The 18,621-nt window shown below is 41.7% G+C and overlaps 1 protein-coding gene across 6 annotated transcripts; it reads left to right on the top strand.

Annotated features, from left to right (window-relative positions):
* The first annotated feature begins 245 nt into the window (after positions 1-245).
* Positions 246-18,290, top strand: LOC130921995 (death-inducer obliterator 1-like). Of its 6 annotated transcripts, none has more exons than XM_057846416.1 (17): positions 251-390; positions 1,631-1,687; positions 2,390-2,505; positions 2,745-3,726; positions 4,789-5,170; positions 5,449-5,802; positions 7,194-7,413; positions 9,342-9,891; positions 9,962-10,121; positions 10,206-10,322; positions 10,418-10,570; positions 10,762-10,918; positions 11,123-11,579; positions 11,743-11,890; positions 12,001-12,090; positions 12,182-12,377; positions 13,532-18,290. In XM_057846416.1, the coding sequence occupies exons 3-17, from the start codon at positions 2,424-2,426 to the stop codon at positions 17,857-17,859; spliced, it is 8,376 nt and encodes a 2,791-aa protein (XP_057702399.1). In that variant the 5' UTR covers positions 251-390; positions 1,631-1,687; positions 2,390-2,423; the 3' UTR covers positions 17,860-18,290. The 6 variants fall into 6 exon arrangements, with proteins under 6 accessions (XP_057702398.1, XP_057702401.1, XP_057702399.1 ...); XM_057846417.1 differs by having other exon boundaries at positions 5,446-5,802; positions 10,418-10,519; XM_057846414.1 differs by having other exon boundaries at positions 5,446-5,802.
* The last annotated feature ends 331 nt before the right edge of the window (positions 18,291-18,621 follow it).

Raw genomic sequence — 18,621 nt, 5'->3', positions numbered from 1 at the left:
GACTTTTCTGGCCCACTTTCACCCCTGGAGTCAACTATAGTCTTCCCAAACAGAGCTACTCAAGTCTGGTAAACGTTCTTCTAATTTTAATATCTCAATAAATATCGCAACCCCCCCTCCCAGCAAAAAAAAAAAAAAAAATGTCAGTTTTTTTCCAATATCGTTTATGCCCTAAATACTTGTAGTGGTTGCTCATATCAGGCAAAAAATATTCGCCCCAGCCCGTCTCACGCCAAGCCGATAGGGGCGATAGTGAGTTACGACGCCCCTGTCGTGTCAATGTTCAGGTCAGCCATCTGGCGCAGTCAGCTAGCTCCAGCAGGATTTGGGAAAATGGAGGCTTGACCGAAGAATGAACGAGGGCACGTCATCCGCATCTCTGTCGTGTAGGTGGGTAAAAAAATATTGCGTGTTTTACGTTTGTCGAAATACTTAAGGACGGATTCAATCCTGTAACTACTTTACTGGTTACGGATTGTTTTTCCCCTTCAGTTGACGCCTACTGCAGCAACGCAATAACAAGGTTGTGCGTCTTTACGTAGTCTTATCCAAAATTGGATTTAATCACTACTCGGCGATCTGGAATGATTGTAGCTGACCAATGTTACCCGTTTTGTGTCTCCTGAGGAATGTGTATTTGCAATTGTGTATCCAAGTGCCAAGTTACTGACTTACTAGCTTGGTAGTTGAGGCTCGTGGTGGGCTATCGCTTTCTGGCCAAAAGCTGATTCACTTAAATCATTTCAGCGAAATGCAACATATGCATGCTGCAGAACGATATAACCTATGTATGAATCCAATTAATCAATTAATCCACGGTGACTTGTCACGTGGCTCGTCAAACGCACAAGGTTAGTTTTGCGTTAAATTACGCGGTGTAGCGTCAGCTAACGCTATTAGCAACCGAGGCTTTGCGGCCGTTACACGTTGATATGAAGCCCAACGCATGATTGGGTTCAGTCAGTATCTGTGAACACTTGAATTACAAAACGAAAAAAAACGATATTTTCCGTAATATCATTCCTGTGGCGCTATACGTATTTTAAAGCCTCCGAATCGTGTTCTTTCAGGCCCGTGTGCCGCAAGCAAAAACGCTACGCCTTCAACAGCCCCACTGCTAATGATGTATCTTGTTATCTTCACGCATTTATAAGTCGTCATTGCCGCCTTTTCTAGCATATCCGAAGTTATGACGAACATTACTCATAATGTGGCTCCGTCTAGGCCTATCCGCCCATTTTGTAACGCCACATCTAGTCACGTGGCACGGCACGGGCCACAGGCGCTATTTCGTTGGCGTGCATCAACTCCGCCAGTGTTTTGTTTTCTAGTACAGGAAAAAACGCCATGAGGATTGCACGCACTTACTAAAGATAACGATGGGACAAAGGAACTTTTTTTGTCTAATGAGGTTTAGTTATTCTTCCTGACCAAACATTGGTGAATTCAATCGGAAAAATATATCCGAAGTACTCTAATTGGAATTGGTTGAAAATGTTTTAACGTAATGTATTATATGTAATTGATAAAAAAAAATAAAAACACACACTTTTAGAATGTTAATAATCTATATTTCCCTATAAGTTAAAATGCTATTATCCTAAGTTGCATTTTTTCCCCATTCTGGCAGATCTTCAAATCCTGGTGATTGTAGTTGTGAAGCTGTTATTTTGTTGAGGAATTACAGGTACAGTTCTCACAATTTCAATTCAAATGTTTTCCTTATAGTATTCTGCTTATGAATGAATCATTTTTCTGCACGGAATTCTTGTGCACCCTGATCATATTCCTATTTGGCAATATTATAATCAAAATAAAATAAAAATGTGCTTTTTTTTTAAGCACTGGATTATCATCGTGTGATTTTTGAAGGCTCACAATGACTTTCATCATAAGGGATTGTTGAAGCTGTCCCTCTTTTTCCAAAAGTTTTACTCAAATCTAGGGCTGGGTATTAATAAAAAAGATCAATACCAATTACATTCATTTAGATACCGGTTCATGAACAATGTTTATAATACCAATTTCATCAGATCAATTCTTAAAAAAAAAAAATTTTAGGTCAATATTTTTCCGCCCTAAGCAGTTTTCCCACAGAAATGATTAACAATGAAACATTTCCAAAGCAATTAACATTTGCAAACAAGTGACAGGTCCATGTGACATGCTCAATACTGTACATCACATCAGTCTCTGCAGAAAATCATCAGGTACAATGATTGGGTACAGTGGCCCCTTGTTCATTGTGGGGTTACGTCCTTTAAAAAAGAAAAAAAAACATGATAATTTAAATCTGTAAAGTAAAGCGCGTTAGAAAGATCAGTTAAACTTTAGGCAGTTAATTGATGACTTCATTAGTGACTCTGTTGTCCTCTTCTCCTAACTGTAGTGATTCAGTTTCAAAGTAGTGATTGACTCCACCCATGGCGGAGAATATGAGCCCTGAGCTCTCTGTAGCTCATGAGCCAGAAAAGAGCCAAGGCCAAATGGATAGCTGCTCTCAAGGTACCTTGAATGAGCTTGTTTTTGCCCTTATTGGAGGCTTGGTTATCTTCATATGCACTGGGCAGTGGTGTGGTGTGATGTGTAATTCTTACACTACTAGGCACTCAAGAATCTAGTGGAGCACATCTCTAGTTTACCAAAATTAGATTGAATCTTAAAAAAACATCCAGAAGTCACCTCTTTCAAATACTCTGAAGCTGTTGTTAATTCTACCCAAGCCTTCTTTGATTTGTCTACAGGTGATGGAGAAGTGCGGCCTAGTGAGCCAAGTTCCCCAACAGAAAGTGAAAAGGTGGGAGGGAACACAATAGAGAAACCAGACAAATCTTCGAAAACCAACTGCGAGTTGAAGAAAACGTGGTCCTTCCGTCGGTCCACTGTTGCTAGAAGAGACATGCCAGTAGAGGCAGCAACCGACAACCCTGAGAGCCGCTACCCTGTACGTCGTAGTGGCAGACAGTCAAAGCGTACTGACAAATTGGAGGAATTTCTCTCTACTACTAAGAGAGCGCTAAGAAAAAGTGCTCCTCCAACCCTTGAAAGTGGAGATCCTCCTTCACAAACCCCTACTGATGCAGAAACTGCCTCTGAGGCCAGCTTTGATGGTAATGCAGACACAAAGACAGAGGACAAGCCTGAGTCGTCTGAAAGGAGAACTAGAAGTAGTACGAGGGAGCAGACTCTAAGGTCAACTCGTCTAAGCAAATGGACCCGACAAGTAGACAGTGCCGCAGTCAAAGATGAAGGAAGCTCTGAGAATGAGGACAGCGGAGATGGGGATGAGCCGCAGAGAAAAGATCCAGTGAAAACAGGCAAAGGTGCCGTAGCTGTCTCTAAAACAGAGGATGGAAACACCAATAAGGAACAGCACCAATCTGAATTAAGTATAGAGAAAAAAGATGGTGAAAATAAGCAAGATGTCAAAGAACCAGCTCAGGAGGACACCAAAAATGAGGACGAGAACACGGAAAATCCTGGGTTGCTGGTAAAGCGTGGCCCAATAAGAACCTATATTAACAAAAAAAGGGCCGCGAAAGGGAGCAGTACCTCTGTCAAGGCATCGGCTCCTGTGCCAGCTGTTACCAAGAAAAGCAAGTCTCAGGAAGAGCAGGACAGTGATGATGATGATGATTCTTCTTCCTCATCTTCAACCAATGATTCTGATGGAGGATATGACCCCAATGCACTTTATTGCATCTGTCGGCAGAAACACAACAAAAGGTTCGTTTTAAATGCTTCATTGGGTGGTTTTTCTAACAATGTTGTCGCTATTCTCAATGTAAACATAAAAGTGGCTCTGTAGAAATAAAGTCATTATGTAAAAAAAGAAAGAAACGAAATCGGCTGAAAGTTGTACCAACATCTGGAATCGGTGTTGACTTGGTATGAGTTTAGTTAGCTTGTTGCTGACGATCACTAATATGCTGAGTTATGACATTTTCTAATATAGTGGACCTCACATGTTGGCGGGTCAATATTCACACTTTTGCATTTTGTTCTATTTTGGAGGGGAAAAAGCAATTAAAAAGAAGCGTCAATTCGTGATTTTTTTTTTTTTTTTCTATCTGTTGTCTGGCTGGGCCCCAAGCGAATGTCCACTGAATATTGTAAATTTATAGTTTTTTGCCCGTAAAGTAGGTGAGGACACATCTGAATTATAAAAATATAATGTGTAAAGATAAAATACAAGTATGATTTTGTAAATGTTAGCAGTCCGGTCCAGTCCAGAATTTTCTGTGGGTTACATAAAATTTCAGTTGATTCAATTAGCATCCGTCTTCTTATGTTTGTGGGGTGTCAGGTCTTGTTGTGAAGGGTCTTGCTTGCTGTGAAGTCACACCTTCATATGTAAAATATAAGATATAAGCATTAAATAAAACACCACTGATAACGATGACGCAATGTATCTCAAAGTTTTGATACAGAATTCAACCCATGTTATTACAGTATCACACAGAAAACCCTCAAAAAAGCCACTTTGAATCAAAGTGCTTCAAGCTCCTGTGGTTTGACTGCATGTCAGGGTCAGACACTTTCATGACGGGAGCTTAGGCAAAACACATTTGTAAATATATTTTCCAAGGATTGGTAGGCTATCCAATTAGCATTTCTAAGGATACATTTGGATTAAATGGTCAAATTGTAGAACATATTCACACATTTTTTACTTGTGTGAGTGTAGGGATTTGTTATGAATGTACAAAGTCATTGGTATCAGGAGGCAGCGATAATTATGAGGGGAGTTTTGACTATGTTACCATCACAAGTGTTCTTGCTTACTAGGTTCATGATCTGCTGTGACCGCTGCGAGGAGTGGTTCCATGGAGACTGTGTCGGCATCACAGAGGCTCGGGGGCGTCTGATGGAGAGAAATGGCGAGGATTACGTCTGCCCCAACTGTACTGCTAAGAAAAGCCAGGTGATCAGGCCTGCCACCTCCATGCTGTCGCTGAGCACGGACTTGAAGACCAAAGCTGGTGCCACATCTCTAGTTCCTGCTGTTATTGCCGACTCAGTTCCCATGGCACGTTCAGTAGTGGCAGTGCAGCCACCCTCAACATCTGCTGGGAATGACGACAAAGGAGTGGAGGACGTCGGTATAAAAGGCAGGATTGAGAAAGCCACAAATCCTACAGGAAAAAAGAAGATAAAAATCTTTCAGCCGGTAGGTCTTGACAGATCAGAATTGTTTTTTTTAATTTCATATATTTTTAACAACACTGAGTATGCACACAATTATAAAATTGATTTTTTTCTTAGTTTTGACACATGTTGCATGCTCTTAAAAAGGTTAATGATTTGTGCTGGTTGGATAATTCTGGCAAAGGGACGACTTAGTTAATGAATCATGATGAATTTTTAATATTGCTTTGGAAATATGAAAAATGTCATTTCCTAAACCACCATGCTCAACGTTAGCTATTGTGCACTGGTTTGAAGCAGACAGTACAGCAGCCAACACCACCAAACGCTGACCAGAAGAGGGCGCCAGTGCCAGAAAAGACAGCGGGCCCCACGCCAGAGCCAAAAACAGCTCACGAGATGGAACAGGAGAAGGTGGCTTCCAACGTGGAGGTGAAAACAACTACTGAGGCAGAAGAGGCTGGAGAACCAGTGAGAACAGAGGATGTTTCACTTCCAAAATGCATCGGTCCTGGCTGCGAGAGCAATGCTCAACCAGACTCCGTGTACTGTGGAAATGACTGCATTCTGAGACATGCTGCTGCTGCCATGAAGTCATTTACTGAAGTCAAAGAGCCTAAGGGCAAAGCCCAGAAATCAACCTCTGCATCAAAGGTAACTTGGACTAATTTAAAATTGTGGAACTGTTTATTACTACACCTTCTTGAAGTTTTTTGACACATTTATGTACAAAGGAGTCTGGTGAATTATGAGTCTGATACACTTACATCTTGATGCTCAATGGTTGACTTGTGTTCAAAAAGTGTGATCACTCCTCTTTAATGGTGTTTTAGGAACATCTGCCATATATGTGTATACATGAACTACAAAGCCGTATCCAAGTAGTGCTTTAGCATCAACATGACTTGTACAATTTTGTCTAGTCTTTGTCTTTGTATTGGGGTTGTTTCAAGTTGGCAGTTTATGACTAAGTGCTTTATACACTTTGTGATGAAGAAAATGCATAGATCATAAACATTCTTCCTGCAAATGAAAATACAGTTTGTCAAAATAGCCATTTTCAGTATTCACAATGCTTTTTGGGTCATCTGTTGGTCAATGTCCACCTTTGTCATCTACGTTGTGTAGATCCCACTTCTTTGTGTATATGGTCCTTCAGTATAGTGTAAAGGATACCCAAAAGAAAACTCACTACTGTTTGCATTTATATCAAGTGATTTGGTCATTGTGTCAATCACGTGGAGGTAATGAACATATCATGTTTCACAGACAGTAGTGAGTTAGATGACCGGTGATACTTTTTTTCTGTTCTCTATTCACCCAAAACAGTGTATTACCAACCGAAATTTCAAATCATAATATAGTATGTGCTTTCAATATAAATAAGGACATTGATCCTAAAATGGTTTATGGCCATTCAATCCAAATGGCTTTCACATTTTCTGTTTGATATGCCGGTACTTAGATATCAACTCTGTTTGTTGGGCGCGTAACACAATTGTAGGTGTGACAGTGCTTTACATAACAAATATAGCACCTGCGATTACTTGGTGACCAATCCAAGGGGTAGTCAGCATTTTGTCAAATTTCATCTTTTATCATCTTCGATATGCTGGTGAAGGGAGACTTAAAATCTATCCTTCCATCTATAACTGCTTCGAACAGAGTGTAGGCATTGAGATATTATGAGTTAGGCCTATAGTTCTAATGATGCACACATATTGAGGCTGACAAGTGCGACATCATGCATGCTGTCATCTTTGATACACTGGTGAAATGAGACTTTAAATCTATCCTTCAATCTAAAACCGCTTTGAGCAGTGTGTAGGAAGAAAGATGTTATTGATTATGTTTGTAATGATGCACATTTATTGAGGTTCTTCATACCTTATAAGTGCACCTGGGAGAGACAGCTGGTTTACTGTAGAATACATTAGATTTGCATCATGAAAAATAGAATTACATGATGTAATTTTCCTGTGTTGGCCTGTTCCTTCTGGGTGCTGTCACTTCCTGCCTTAATTTGCATCTCTTTGGTCCGTCAGGGGGGAGCAGCCAACCGGACCAGGGCCCAGAAGGAGAGCAGGGAGGCTTCAGGGAGCGACGGAGATGACGACGACGTTCCTGATGAGGATGACGAAGATGCACACGCTGTGGAAGAGCCGCCGCCACCTACCACTGCGTCCTGGTGCAGCGACCATAATTACATTGCAGTACCACCTGAAAAGACTACACCCATATCACCAACAGTGTTAAACAAAAAGTGTATGTATCTCTTTGTGGGTCTTTTTGTTAAAATAGTTAATAGTTTTTCTAATAGTTTGTTCTTTCATGCTAGTATAACATAAGACAGGACATTTGAGAAATTTTCTGTTCGGCTTAATCATGACTTGTCAAAGTGTGATTTTAATGACTGACTTGGGATGGAATAGTAGCAGCTGCGTGGAACGGTAAGTCTGATGTAAATCTGACTTTCTGGAGAATATCAAGCGTTCAACATCCGATTAATTGCAAAAACTAAAGGTGATATCAGCAGACTCGAAGGCCCAAGTTTGCAAAATTGATCCCTCGTATTGAGGCGACTCGCAAGAATAGGCTGGTGCTTTTGTGCATCAGGCAGTAACCATTATTCTGCTCAATTGACCTTTTGAATGTGGCAGAGTTGTTAAACTTGGTTTAAAGTTAGCATATTTTGGCCACCGGGACATAATTTTGCCATCACTTTCTGGAAAAACATGATAGTGGATAGCCCATTGTTTCAAATTCATACGCTAAGTTCATACACAGTAGCGCTAAATGTTTTAAGCTACATTGTGCTTGTGTGGGTCATTTGAAATGACAGCCTCATGAATCTCTGCCTAATAGGTTCAACCAGTTTCATCTTGGAACATTCTGCTACCCTCCTTTCACCCAATCCGTTATGATGCAGTTGCCTGTTAGCGCAATGATCTGCAAAGTTTAATTACTGTCCCCAAGGGTATAATGGTGACCTTTTTTTTTTCCACCACCTTTTCACCTCATTAAATATATTGCATCATTTATAGTAGGAAACTGTCTAAAATAAAAGATCATGTGACAGATTTTGGGATCCATTCATTGAGTTTTCTGAGCAGTGTTGGCTTGTTATCGGCTAACCCTAAGTTCAAAGATATGAGCATTTACATCTGGTTGAGGACACGAGGTGGAGATTGTGCAGACGATGTCCCAGATGGCAAGCAGCTGAAATGGAAAACCTACCAGATCCTTCCTAGCTCCTATCCAGGGTGATGAAGAGAGGCTGGACAGGAGTATAGAGGAGAGAAGATTGAAGCTATGATTTACCTGCAGGAGAGATTTCAACCAAGACACGCTACACTGAGTTATGGCAAAATCAGTGCCTGCTTACACCTCAGCGTGGTTGTGTTCAAATTTTCTCAGATGACACAAAAGACATTACAGGCCATTTAACCCTTGCATGCTAATTTTGTGCAGTTTGGATGATGTTCATTAGGCTTTCCCATTACAAGAGGTAGTTTTGGACTTTTGTCGTGTGTACAATCATTTCCACTGTTTTGCAATGTGTTAAAATGAGTAGAGCAAGCATAAGGTTTCCTAGTGACGGGCTATGATTGTCTTCTTCATGGGGCTTTCAAATATGAATTTATAGTTTGTGCAGAATCATGATAGGGGAATAATTACAGTTGTATTTGCTTGCCCTTGTAGCCATAATAGTTATTGAGTTAGGCTGAGCATGTCAAGGTTTGGTCCTTTGCAAGTTTTTTTTTTTTTTTTAATCTATTGACCTTCATTAATAGTCTTATGTACACATTACAGAAGTAAGGACCAGTATAGCTTTTATGTAGTACTGATTGCTATTAGTGATGACTAATGACAAGTTCAGTCAAAACTCAATTTGAACATTTTCATGAGAATTGAGATTACTTTTATATGTCATTTTTAGCCAGAGAAAACTTGTCTAGCCTGAGTTTCGGAACATTTGTGTCCTATACAGCTTTGTTACATTACTCATTATTTAGATATGCGAATAAAATGCACTCGATTACTCATAATTTTACCAAATGACTCGAATATGGCAATGTTAATATGGGTTGAGCACTATCTACAAATTAACAGGATGACGCTTATGTCACCATTTTTTATTGTTATTGGTAGCTTTTAAAGTTTTTGGTATTTTTCTTTTGTTTGTTATGCAGCCCCACCCAAAGAAGAAAAACAGACAAAGAAACCTGTCCCAGCTCATGGGAAACCCTCCAGTGATTCCAAGACTCCTGCCAAAGGGAAGAAGGCCATGGCAACAAGGGCATCATCCAAGGTGCCTCCAAAAGTCAAGAAGCCAGCCCCCCAGTCCGGCAGTTCCAAGGCACCCAAGAGGTCGGCACCTACTCCCAGTAAATCTGCAATGAAGTCCAAGAAGCCACGGACGACCTCCACTCCTGCCCCACCTCCTCCCCCATCTCCTTACCCTCCCGGTCCAATCCATGTCACAGGAGCACTGAGAGTCACAAAGACCAACTTTACCATTCCAAAGAAGCAACCTCAACAAAAAGACTCGCCGCCCCGTCATCAGTCTTCGTCATCCACTAGAGTCCCATCATCTCCAGTTTCTTCAGTTCCCCCTAGTCACTCTTCTCCAAGGCCTCACCATTCAAGTTCTTCGGCAGCCTCTGCATCCCCTGTACCACCCCCAAACCACCAGATGAGACAAAACATCCGTCGATCTCTAACAGACATTCTTTACAAGAGGTATGAATCCTTACTAATTTATTCAAAGCAATTATTTTATAAGGACACCTCTGTTGTACCTTAACGCCAGGGTGAGCGACAGTGATGATCTGAAAATGACGGAGAGCGAAGTTGCGCGGCTAGCAGTTGCCATTGAAAAAGAGATGTTTAACCTCTGCCTAAGCACTGATAGCAAGTACAAAAACAAGTATCGGTCACTCATGTTCAACCTCAAGGACCCGAAAAACAAAGTAAGTCAATGTGATTATTGAATTTTTCCTCTTTTTTTTTTTAAATTTAGAACGGAGATGTTAAATGACTTGGGTGTATTTCAGGGCTTATTCTACAGGGTGATTGGAGGTGACGTTTCCCCTTTCCGACTGGTAAGGTTGAGTGCTGAAGAAATGATTTCCAAGGGGATGTCTGAGTGGAAGAAGCCTGACCCACCCCAGGTAAATATTAACCTTTAAACCTTAGATTTATTTTAAGTCAATGACATATTTAGAATATATGGAGAGGATTTCTCAACATTGCATTTTGTTCTCAGTCCTCAAGTGGAAGGTCCCATTCAGGTCATTCCAAATTGGGCAATAGGTATGACTCTCATAGCATGGATGTGGAGGATGCACCACCCCCATCAGATACAGATGTATGTATCTCTGCCACAGCCTCCTCTTCTCGCATGACTTCTGCTGTAGTAGTAAGTTCTGGCTGTCTTCTGCTCTCACACTTTTCTTATCCTGGTGGTGTTCTTTAGCCTTTTGGTTTTCCTCTTGAACTTTGTCTTTTAATTCAAAAAGCACTCAACCTACTTTGGATATAATTGTGGTTGTCCGGAAAGTTGTTGTGGTTCTTTGTAGGATTTGACATCAACCTTCTGTATTCCCTCAGGACCAAGAAGAGCCTAGTCTCACCCCTTCAGCTGCACCTCAGCCGTCTGCTGTTGAGGGTAGCAGTAGTATGCCAGATATTTTCAGTAGCATGCTCAAGGATACAACGCCAGAGCACAGGACTCATTTGTTTGACCTCAACTGTAAAATATGCACAGGTAAATGAAGCAGATCAGAGGGAATATTTCTTGGTATTTAGGAGCTTAGTTTACAGTGTAAAGAATAACACTGTTAAATTAGAATTTAAATGTGAAAAATCTTTCTCTCTGTTCAAATACTTTTTTTTTTTTTTTTTAAAGTAAGTTTGCATGGTATCAGCACTAACAGACTTTTAATCTAATGCCTCTCACCGTTTCATTTAGGTCAGAAAACAGAAGATGAGCTTGACGCTAAGAAAACTAAACCCACAAAGAAACCTGACCCATCCAGGCAAGAGATGCATGCAACCAGCGCTGTCAGCCAACAGCACCAGCAGGTGTTCCCTCCACCATACCAGCCTGGAATAGAACCAGTAGTTCTGGAGTCACAGACTCAAATTTACCAAGAAGACCCTAACAATTTGGCCCCACCTGTGCAGACCCCACAGACTATTGCCCCCACTGTTTCTTCTGTCAGCATCACACGCCGTGACCCACGCATGGCCAGACATGGCTCTGGCATTAACATCCCATACTCTGCTCAGGAAAAAACAACAAACAGCATTTCAGAATCCCTCCCAGCTCCCATCATTGCTCCTTTGGATGTTGGAGCCAAGACACCCCTTCCTATGCCTCCTGCTCCTCCAACCTCATTGGTCTTGTCCAAACCATCTAAAACTAGGTATTTACTCAAATTAGCTTAGCTAGCTAAGCCAATTTAACATATATTTTTCACACTTTGTCCTGTTGAAATCTTCAGAATCATTTTTTCATTGTGTTGAAGTCATAAAATGGTAAATTGTGCCATTATATATATTTTAATGGTACATTATTACTTTTTTCAGTACCTCTGAGCCTCCTGCTGAGGGGGAAACTGCAATCTTCCTCCATGGCCAAGAGAAGATTTGGAAAGGGTTCATTAACATGCAGTCTGTGGCCAAATTTGTAACCAAAGCTTACCTGGTTTCAGGCTCTTTTGAGTACCTTAAAGAAGTAAGTAAACTAAATTATATAGTAATGTTTTTTACTCGTTTGCGCGTGTGACTGTGGATGTTTTCAGTTTTTAAAAATGCAACGGCTCATGTCTGGTCAATATTATGCAGGATTTGCCAGACACTATTCATGTTGGTGGACGCATCTCTCCAAACACAGTGTGGGACTATGTTGGGAAGTTGAAAACTTCATTATCCAAGGTTTGCTTGTACAAAGGTTTACAGTAATCATTAAATGAAAGATTTTTTTTTTAATGCAGTGCATTGATCTTGTTATTCTTCTTGATCACAGGAGCTGTGTTTAATCAGATTCCAGCCAGCCACTGAGGAGGAAGAAGTGGCTTATGTGTCACTCTTCTGTTACTTTAGCAGCAGGAAAAGATTTGGTGTGGTTGCTAACAGCAACCGGCGTATCAAAGATCTCTATCTAATTCCTTTGGGCTCCAAGGACCCATTGCCGTCCAAACTCTTACCATTTGATGGACCAGGTATGTTTTGACAGTTAGTTTCAACTAAAGTCTTGTTTATTTGACATTTGTGTTGGTTCTAACTGGACTGGATGGTTTTCACTATTGATTCATGTCTTGTACAGTAGAGCGCACTAATTCTGATCATAAGGGGTCATACTAGTATTCTGTGCTCTATGCGGTGCATAATATTTCTCCCAAGAGAATAAATTCAATGTCCAGTCTCATGACGTGATTCATACACTGTTGGTCAATATAGTATAAATCTAACAGAACAACTGACCAACAGTATAAAACTTATTTGAGGAAAGCCAAAAAAGCACGGGGCCTCAATATGTTTCCCACGAGCAGTATTTGTTCCACTAGCCTCGTATTAGTGGTTTCTGAACTACAGCTCATTCACCCTAGTTGTCAGAGTAGCAATGTGAATCCCTTTACTGGGTTTGATCACGACATTCACGTTCGTACGTCAGATTATAATACTTGTGACGTTAATTTCAGTTGACAGCAGAGGGTGATATTGGACAAAAGGGTGGTCCTCTAAAATGAATCATAATTAAAGAACTTTATCTGTTTATTATTTCATGAATGCAGTATTTCTAATGCCATGTTTAGACGGAAACATGAAAAAATAACATACAACAGATTAGTGGGGGGAAAAACCAACTCTCTTTAGTGCCGATTGAAGCATGTATTATTATGATAATTTGTATATTTGTTGTTCGAATGGTCCAATTCACATTGCTTGTTAGTGGTGGCTGGGGATTGTAGCACCTATAGTATTTGGGATGTAGTTGGTGTCATTTCGTCTTTTAAGTATAATTAGTTAGATAAACTTACTGTAAGCAATAGTCCGCCACTGAAAGTGCTGTGCTTTTATCTTTCCGAATTAGAATTTCATATAGGAAGTGGTAAGATAATGGTCAATGGTCATTATTTATACTGTTTAGATTGATTAGCAATGTGGATTTGGCTATTTATGTACAGAGTTTTATATTCAGTACTTATAATGGTGTATCCGCATACATTGTCTCAAGTGCTCTCAATCCAAAAATGTGCATACTCCTATTTTGTGGAAGAAAATGGAAATTGTAAAATTCTAGTTGCATCTGTCTCTTGTTTATTGGACATTAGAGAGCAGTCATGCAGTTATTTTAAACTGTCTTTTTTTGCAGGACTCGAGCCAGCTCGGCCCAACCTTCTCCTCGGTCTCTTGATCTGCCAGAAAGACAAAAAGCGTGCTGGTATTCCACTGGAAACTGATGAGAAACGGCCTAAGATACAAATTAAAGAAGTTGATGATACTAGTCATCCTAAACTACCAGCATCAGTCAAAGTGGAGCGAAGCACACGCCAAAGTTTGGAAATTCCCTTCAGTACTACTCCTCCAGGGTCACCTCCTAGCAGCTCCTCTGAAACGCCAAGTGTTCCTCTGGCCACTTCATCTGTCCTTTCTGTGTTGCCATCTGCGAAAGCACCTGCCACATCATCGGTCATAGGTGTGGAATCCACATCATCATCCAACTCTATGCCTGCGTCTGCAGCAACTGCCACTCCTCTTCAGACCATACTGAACACTCTCTTTGGGAAGAAAAAGCATGATTCGGAAGCTTCAAGTTCCAACTCTCCATCTGAACAGGGTGCGGAATCTTCCAAACCACGTGCTACAATGCTAGATCCAATTGTCCAGCAGTTTGCACAAATTTCAAAAGAGAAACGGGTAGAGGAGGATGAAGATGATCGACCATATGACCCAGAGGAAGAATATGACCCGAGTATGGGATACAGTGTGCCTAAAAAAACAGTTGAGGTATTAAATAAACCGGAAGTTGTACCAAATGAAAGTGATGATATTGCATATGACCCTGAAGATGATTCAATTTTTGATGAAGTCAAAACTACTGTATCCGATGAAACGGGAAAATCTTCATGTGAGAAAATTCCCGATGCTGATAAAATTTTGGATACCCAGGAAGAAAATAATAACATTTTACAGAAACAAGAAGAGGAAATGCCACCTACTGACTCATCTGGTGTCTCACAAACTCCTTCAACCCTTTTGGGCGGCGGTCAGTTACTGCAGCTCGGCAAAAAAGTAGAAGATCTTGTGAAGTCTTCATCTGCTGCACCCTCAATCAATCAAAAGAGAGATCCTCGGCAGAACCGTGAATCTCCCCCAGTGATAGAAACAACAGCTGAACCACACTGCAAGGATGAGTTGCCCTCAGATGCACCTTCTCCATCACAGCAGTCAATTATAAAAACACTTTTGCCTCCTCTTGCTCACCATCTAGATTCCTCAGAAGACTCAGAGACGTCATTACCTATGGAGCAGGAGAAATCTGAGACATTACCTTTAATGGACACTGTAAAGGAAGAAGTGTCAATACCTTTATTAGGAGAGACCATAGAGCCTGATCTGGAGTATGGCTACCTTCAAGAAAAAGAAGTGAAAATGAGAGAAGAGCAACCTGAAATGGTTCGAGCTGAAATAGAGACAGACAAGTACAGTATTTGGCCAAATGCTGCAAGTATTTTGAAAAGTAATGAGGATTCGGAAAGTGATGATAGTAGCCAAGACACAGAAAAATTTAGCTCATTTATTGAGCCACCAAGCTCCTCAATTACTTCCACAATCCCAGTTCTCACTCCAAGTTTAGCTATGAGTGACACTCATTCCCATCATCCGAGACACCGCATAGCAACATCAGACTTTGACAATGACTATAGAAGGCCAAGCGACATTCCTCCACCATCGGACTTTGACAATGAATATAGACGGCCAACTGAAATTCGTCCACCATCTGACTTTGACAATGAGTATAGACGGCCAACTGAAATTCGTCCACCATCTGAATATGAAAATGAGTATAGACGGCCAACTGAAATTCGTCCACCATCTGAATTTGAAAATGAGTATAGACGGCCATCTGAAATTCGTCCACAATCTAAATTTGAAAATGAGTATAGACGGCCAACTGAAATTCGTCCACCATCTGACTTTGACAATGAGTATAGACGGCCAACTGAAATTCGTCCACCATCTGAATTTGAAAATGAGTATAGACGGCCAACTGACATTCCTCCACCACCTAAATTTCTCCCACCTCAAACAATACATGGACAGAATCCCGTGATGAGGCCTCCACCAATGTCAATACCACCACCCATACAAGGTCTTCCTTCAATGTCAGTGCAACAGTCTATGCAAGGACCCCCGCCAGCTATCCATCATCCTCCCAATGTACTTGGTCCTCCAATTCAAGCTGACAAAACATCCCAGTATGGCCAACCTCCGACTCCATTCCCCCCCTATCAAAACCAGTGGACACGCACGCAACTACCGCCACCACAAATACCACAGCAGCCACTGTCAAGACCACCACCCCAGAACCTTGTACCAACTACAGTGCCACCACAACTACCACTGTACCCACCAGTTACGCAGAGAGGTCCACCACCTCAAATTTTTGATCCTCTTATCCCCCCTCAGCATACTGGACAACAAGGCCCACCTCCAGGTTTCCCCCCACCACCTACTTTTGATGTACAGAATCAACTCCCGCCTCCACGATTTACTGGTCCGCCGCCACCATTTAATTTTCCTGGAAACAGAGGTCCTCCTCCACCTTTTACAGGACCACCACCAGGACATTTTGATAGCAGGCCTCCTACTCTTACCCAGTTTTCAGGGCCAAGAGGTCCCATACTACCTCAGTATGGTGACCGTTCAAATCAAAGTACAATTCATGTTGTAGACCAAAACCGTAGCCCCAGGGATCAGTATAATAAAGATAGTCACGCATTCACACATGTGGACCAACATCAAAATCATCCTCAGCATATTTTCAAAGACAGCCAACCTCCTGCTTACAGGGGGCTTCCACCTAGCCAATACGATGAATCAAGAGGGCCACCTTCACGTTTGGAGATGAGCGGACAACAAGTCAATCCAAATAAGTTCGGGGTTCCTAGGCTACACTCACCACCCCATAGAGGAGTTTTGAATGAGCACAGAGCTCTTTCTCCTCTACAGGATAGTAGAGGACTCCACGATCAGTCTCAGTCTTTTGGTGGATCGGAACGTTACCGCTTTGATAGGTTTTCAGACGAAGGCAGACCTGCTCGTCATAGTGGCCCACTTCTACCGACCCCTACAGAAACTCCTATTGTTCCTCCAAATCGCATGGGAGGGCACAGTCCGGAACCACGGCGAGAGGACTACTGGCGCCGACATTCCCCTGAAGTCATGAGGAGAAGCAGCACCAACCGAGAGGGCCCAGAACCACAAAGTACAGAACTCTTCAGTCACTTTGAAGTAGGGCTCAGAGAACAGGGTCCGAGCTCCTCCCAATTATTAGAGGAAAGACTCAAGGATCTCTCTGAAAACAGAAGAGACAGAGACAGGGATATCTCTGCTTCTCTGAGACCCTTGTGGGATAGGAGTCAGGGCAAGCGGTGGAGCAGAGAACGAGAGTGGGACAGAAGCAGGGAGAGAGATATTGATAGCCGAGAACGGGAGCGCAGCAAAGGAAAGGAGAGCGAGAAACACAATGAGGCAGAGGTTGAGCAACACAGGGATCAAGACACCGATAAGAGGAGAGACCGTGACAGAGAAAGAGAGAGGGACAAGGACAGGCCCAGGGACTCTGACAGAAGGGATTATGATCGTGAAAGGGGAAGAATCCGCGACAAAGAGCGAGAACGGGACCGAGAGAAGCAGCATGACAGGTCTCGAAGTAGAGAACGTGATAGAGGTAAAGATAAAGGTAGAGACAGAGACAAAGAAAGGGACAGTGACAGAGACAAAGAAAGGGAGAGGGACAGAGACAAAAATGGGGATAGAGAGAGAGACCGAGAAAGGGAAAGAGAAAAAGACCGTGACAAAGATAAATACAGAGACCGAGATAGATGCAGAGACAAGGATAGAGATGGAGAGAAAGATAGAGACAGAGATAAAGAACCAGATAGAGAAAGAGAAAAAGACAGAGATGGTGAAAAAGATAGAGACAGAGATAAAGACCGTGACAGAGAAAGGGAAAAGGATAGATGCCGAGATAAAGACAGACCCCGCGACAGAGACCGAGAAAAAGACAGAGACCGAGAAAAAGACAGAGACCGTGAGAAAGACAGAGAGCGGGACAGAGACCGGGAGCGAGACAGAGACCGGGAGCGAGACAGAGACCGGGAGCGAGACAGAGACCGGGAGCGGGACAGAGACCGGGAGCGGGACAGAGACCGGGAGCAAGACCGAGAACGGGAGAAAGACCGAGAACGGGAGAAAGACCGAGAACGGGAGAAAGACAGAGACCGGGAGAAAGACAGAAGCCGGGAGAAAGACAGAAGCCGGGAGAAGGAGCGAGATAGAGACCGAGATAAAGACCGTGGCAGAGACCGCCAAGAAACAAGCAAAACCAGAGAAAGGAAAGAAGAGAAAAATATTAAACATGAAAAATCTAAGGCAAAAGAAAAGACTGCAGAAAATGATAAAATCTCATCCTAATGCGTTTCCTGGAGACATAATTTATAACCACTGAAAACACTTGTTATTAATAACAAGTATTTCATTTCTATAGGTTCCAGCATTTGTATTTTCTGTCTTAAGTTGTTTAATACATTTGCAAAACATAACTGAAGGACATTTAAGTTACGTCATGTGTTTGAAGTGTGGGTTATAGCTACAGAGCTAAATCCAGGTTAGGAATTATGTGTCCTATCACACAATAAATGTAAATATAAATGTATTTGTGTACATACTGATGTTTTTAATACTTTTCTAAGTAGACAAAAGCCATATACCCTGAATGGATCGTTAAAAATTTAACTGCTCAGAGCTGTTATTGGACAGGATCAGAAAAGGTTCCATTTATCTACTGTGCAGTACCTAATCTTTTGTTTCAACTCAATTAAACATTGTTGATCACATCATGAAAATGGACTGCAGTTTTTTGTTGTTTTTTTTAAACTGTTTATTATTGCCATATATTGAATGCGTTTACCATGAGGTAACCCTAGTTTATACAGTGGGGAGAAAAAGTATTTGATACACTTTTCCCATTGGCAGTGTATCAAATACCTGTTCTCCCCACTGTAAGTGGCACATTTTCCTCATCAAGGATAATTACTAGTAAATGCTAGCTCCTCTGACATATGCAGATGTTAACAGACCACAAACTGGTAAGTACAGAAGTGACAGTAACGGCAGACAACTGTTCTTGTCTACATTTAAACTGGGAAAAAATATTTCCCACGGACCACATCCAGC

The sequence above is a fragment of the Corythoichthys intestinalis genome, chromosome 9 (genome assembly GCF_030265065.1).
Source record: "Corythoichthys intestinalis isolate RoL2023-P3 chromosome 9, ASM3026506v1, whole genome shotgun sequence".
Lineage (NCBI taxonomy): Eukaryota > Metazoa > Chordata > Actinopteri > Syngnathiformes > Syngnathidae > Corythoichthys > Corythoichthys intestinalis.
The sequence above is the reverse complement of the archived record's forward strand: the minus strand, read 5'-3'. Positions and strand labels throughout refer to the sequence as shown.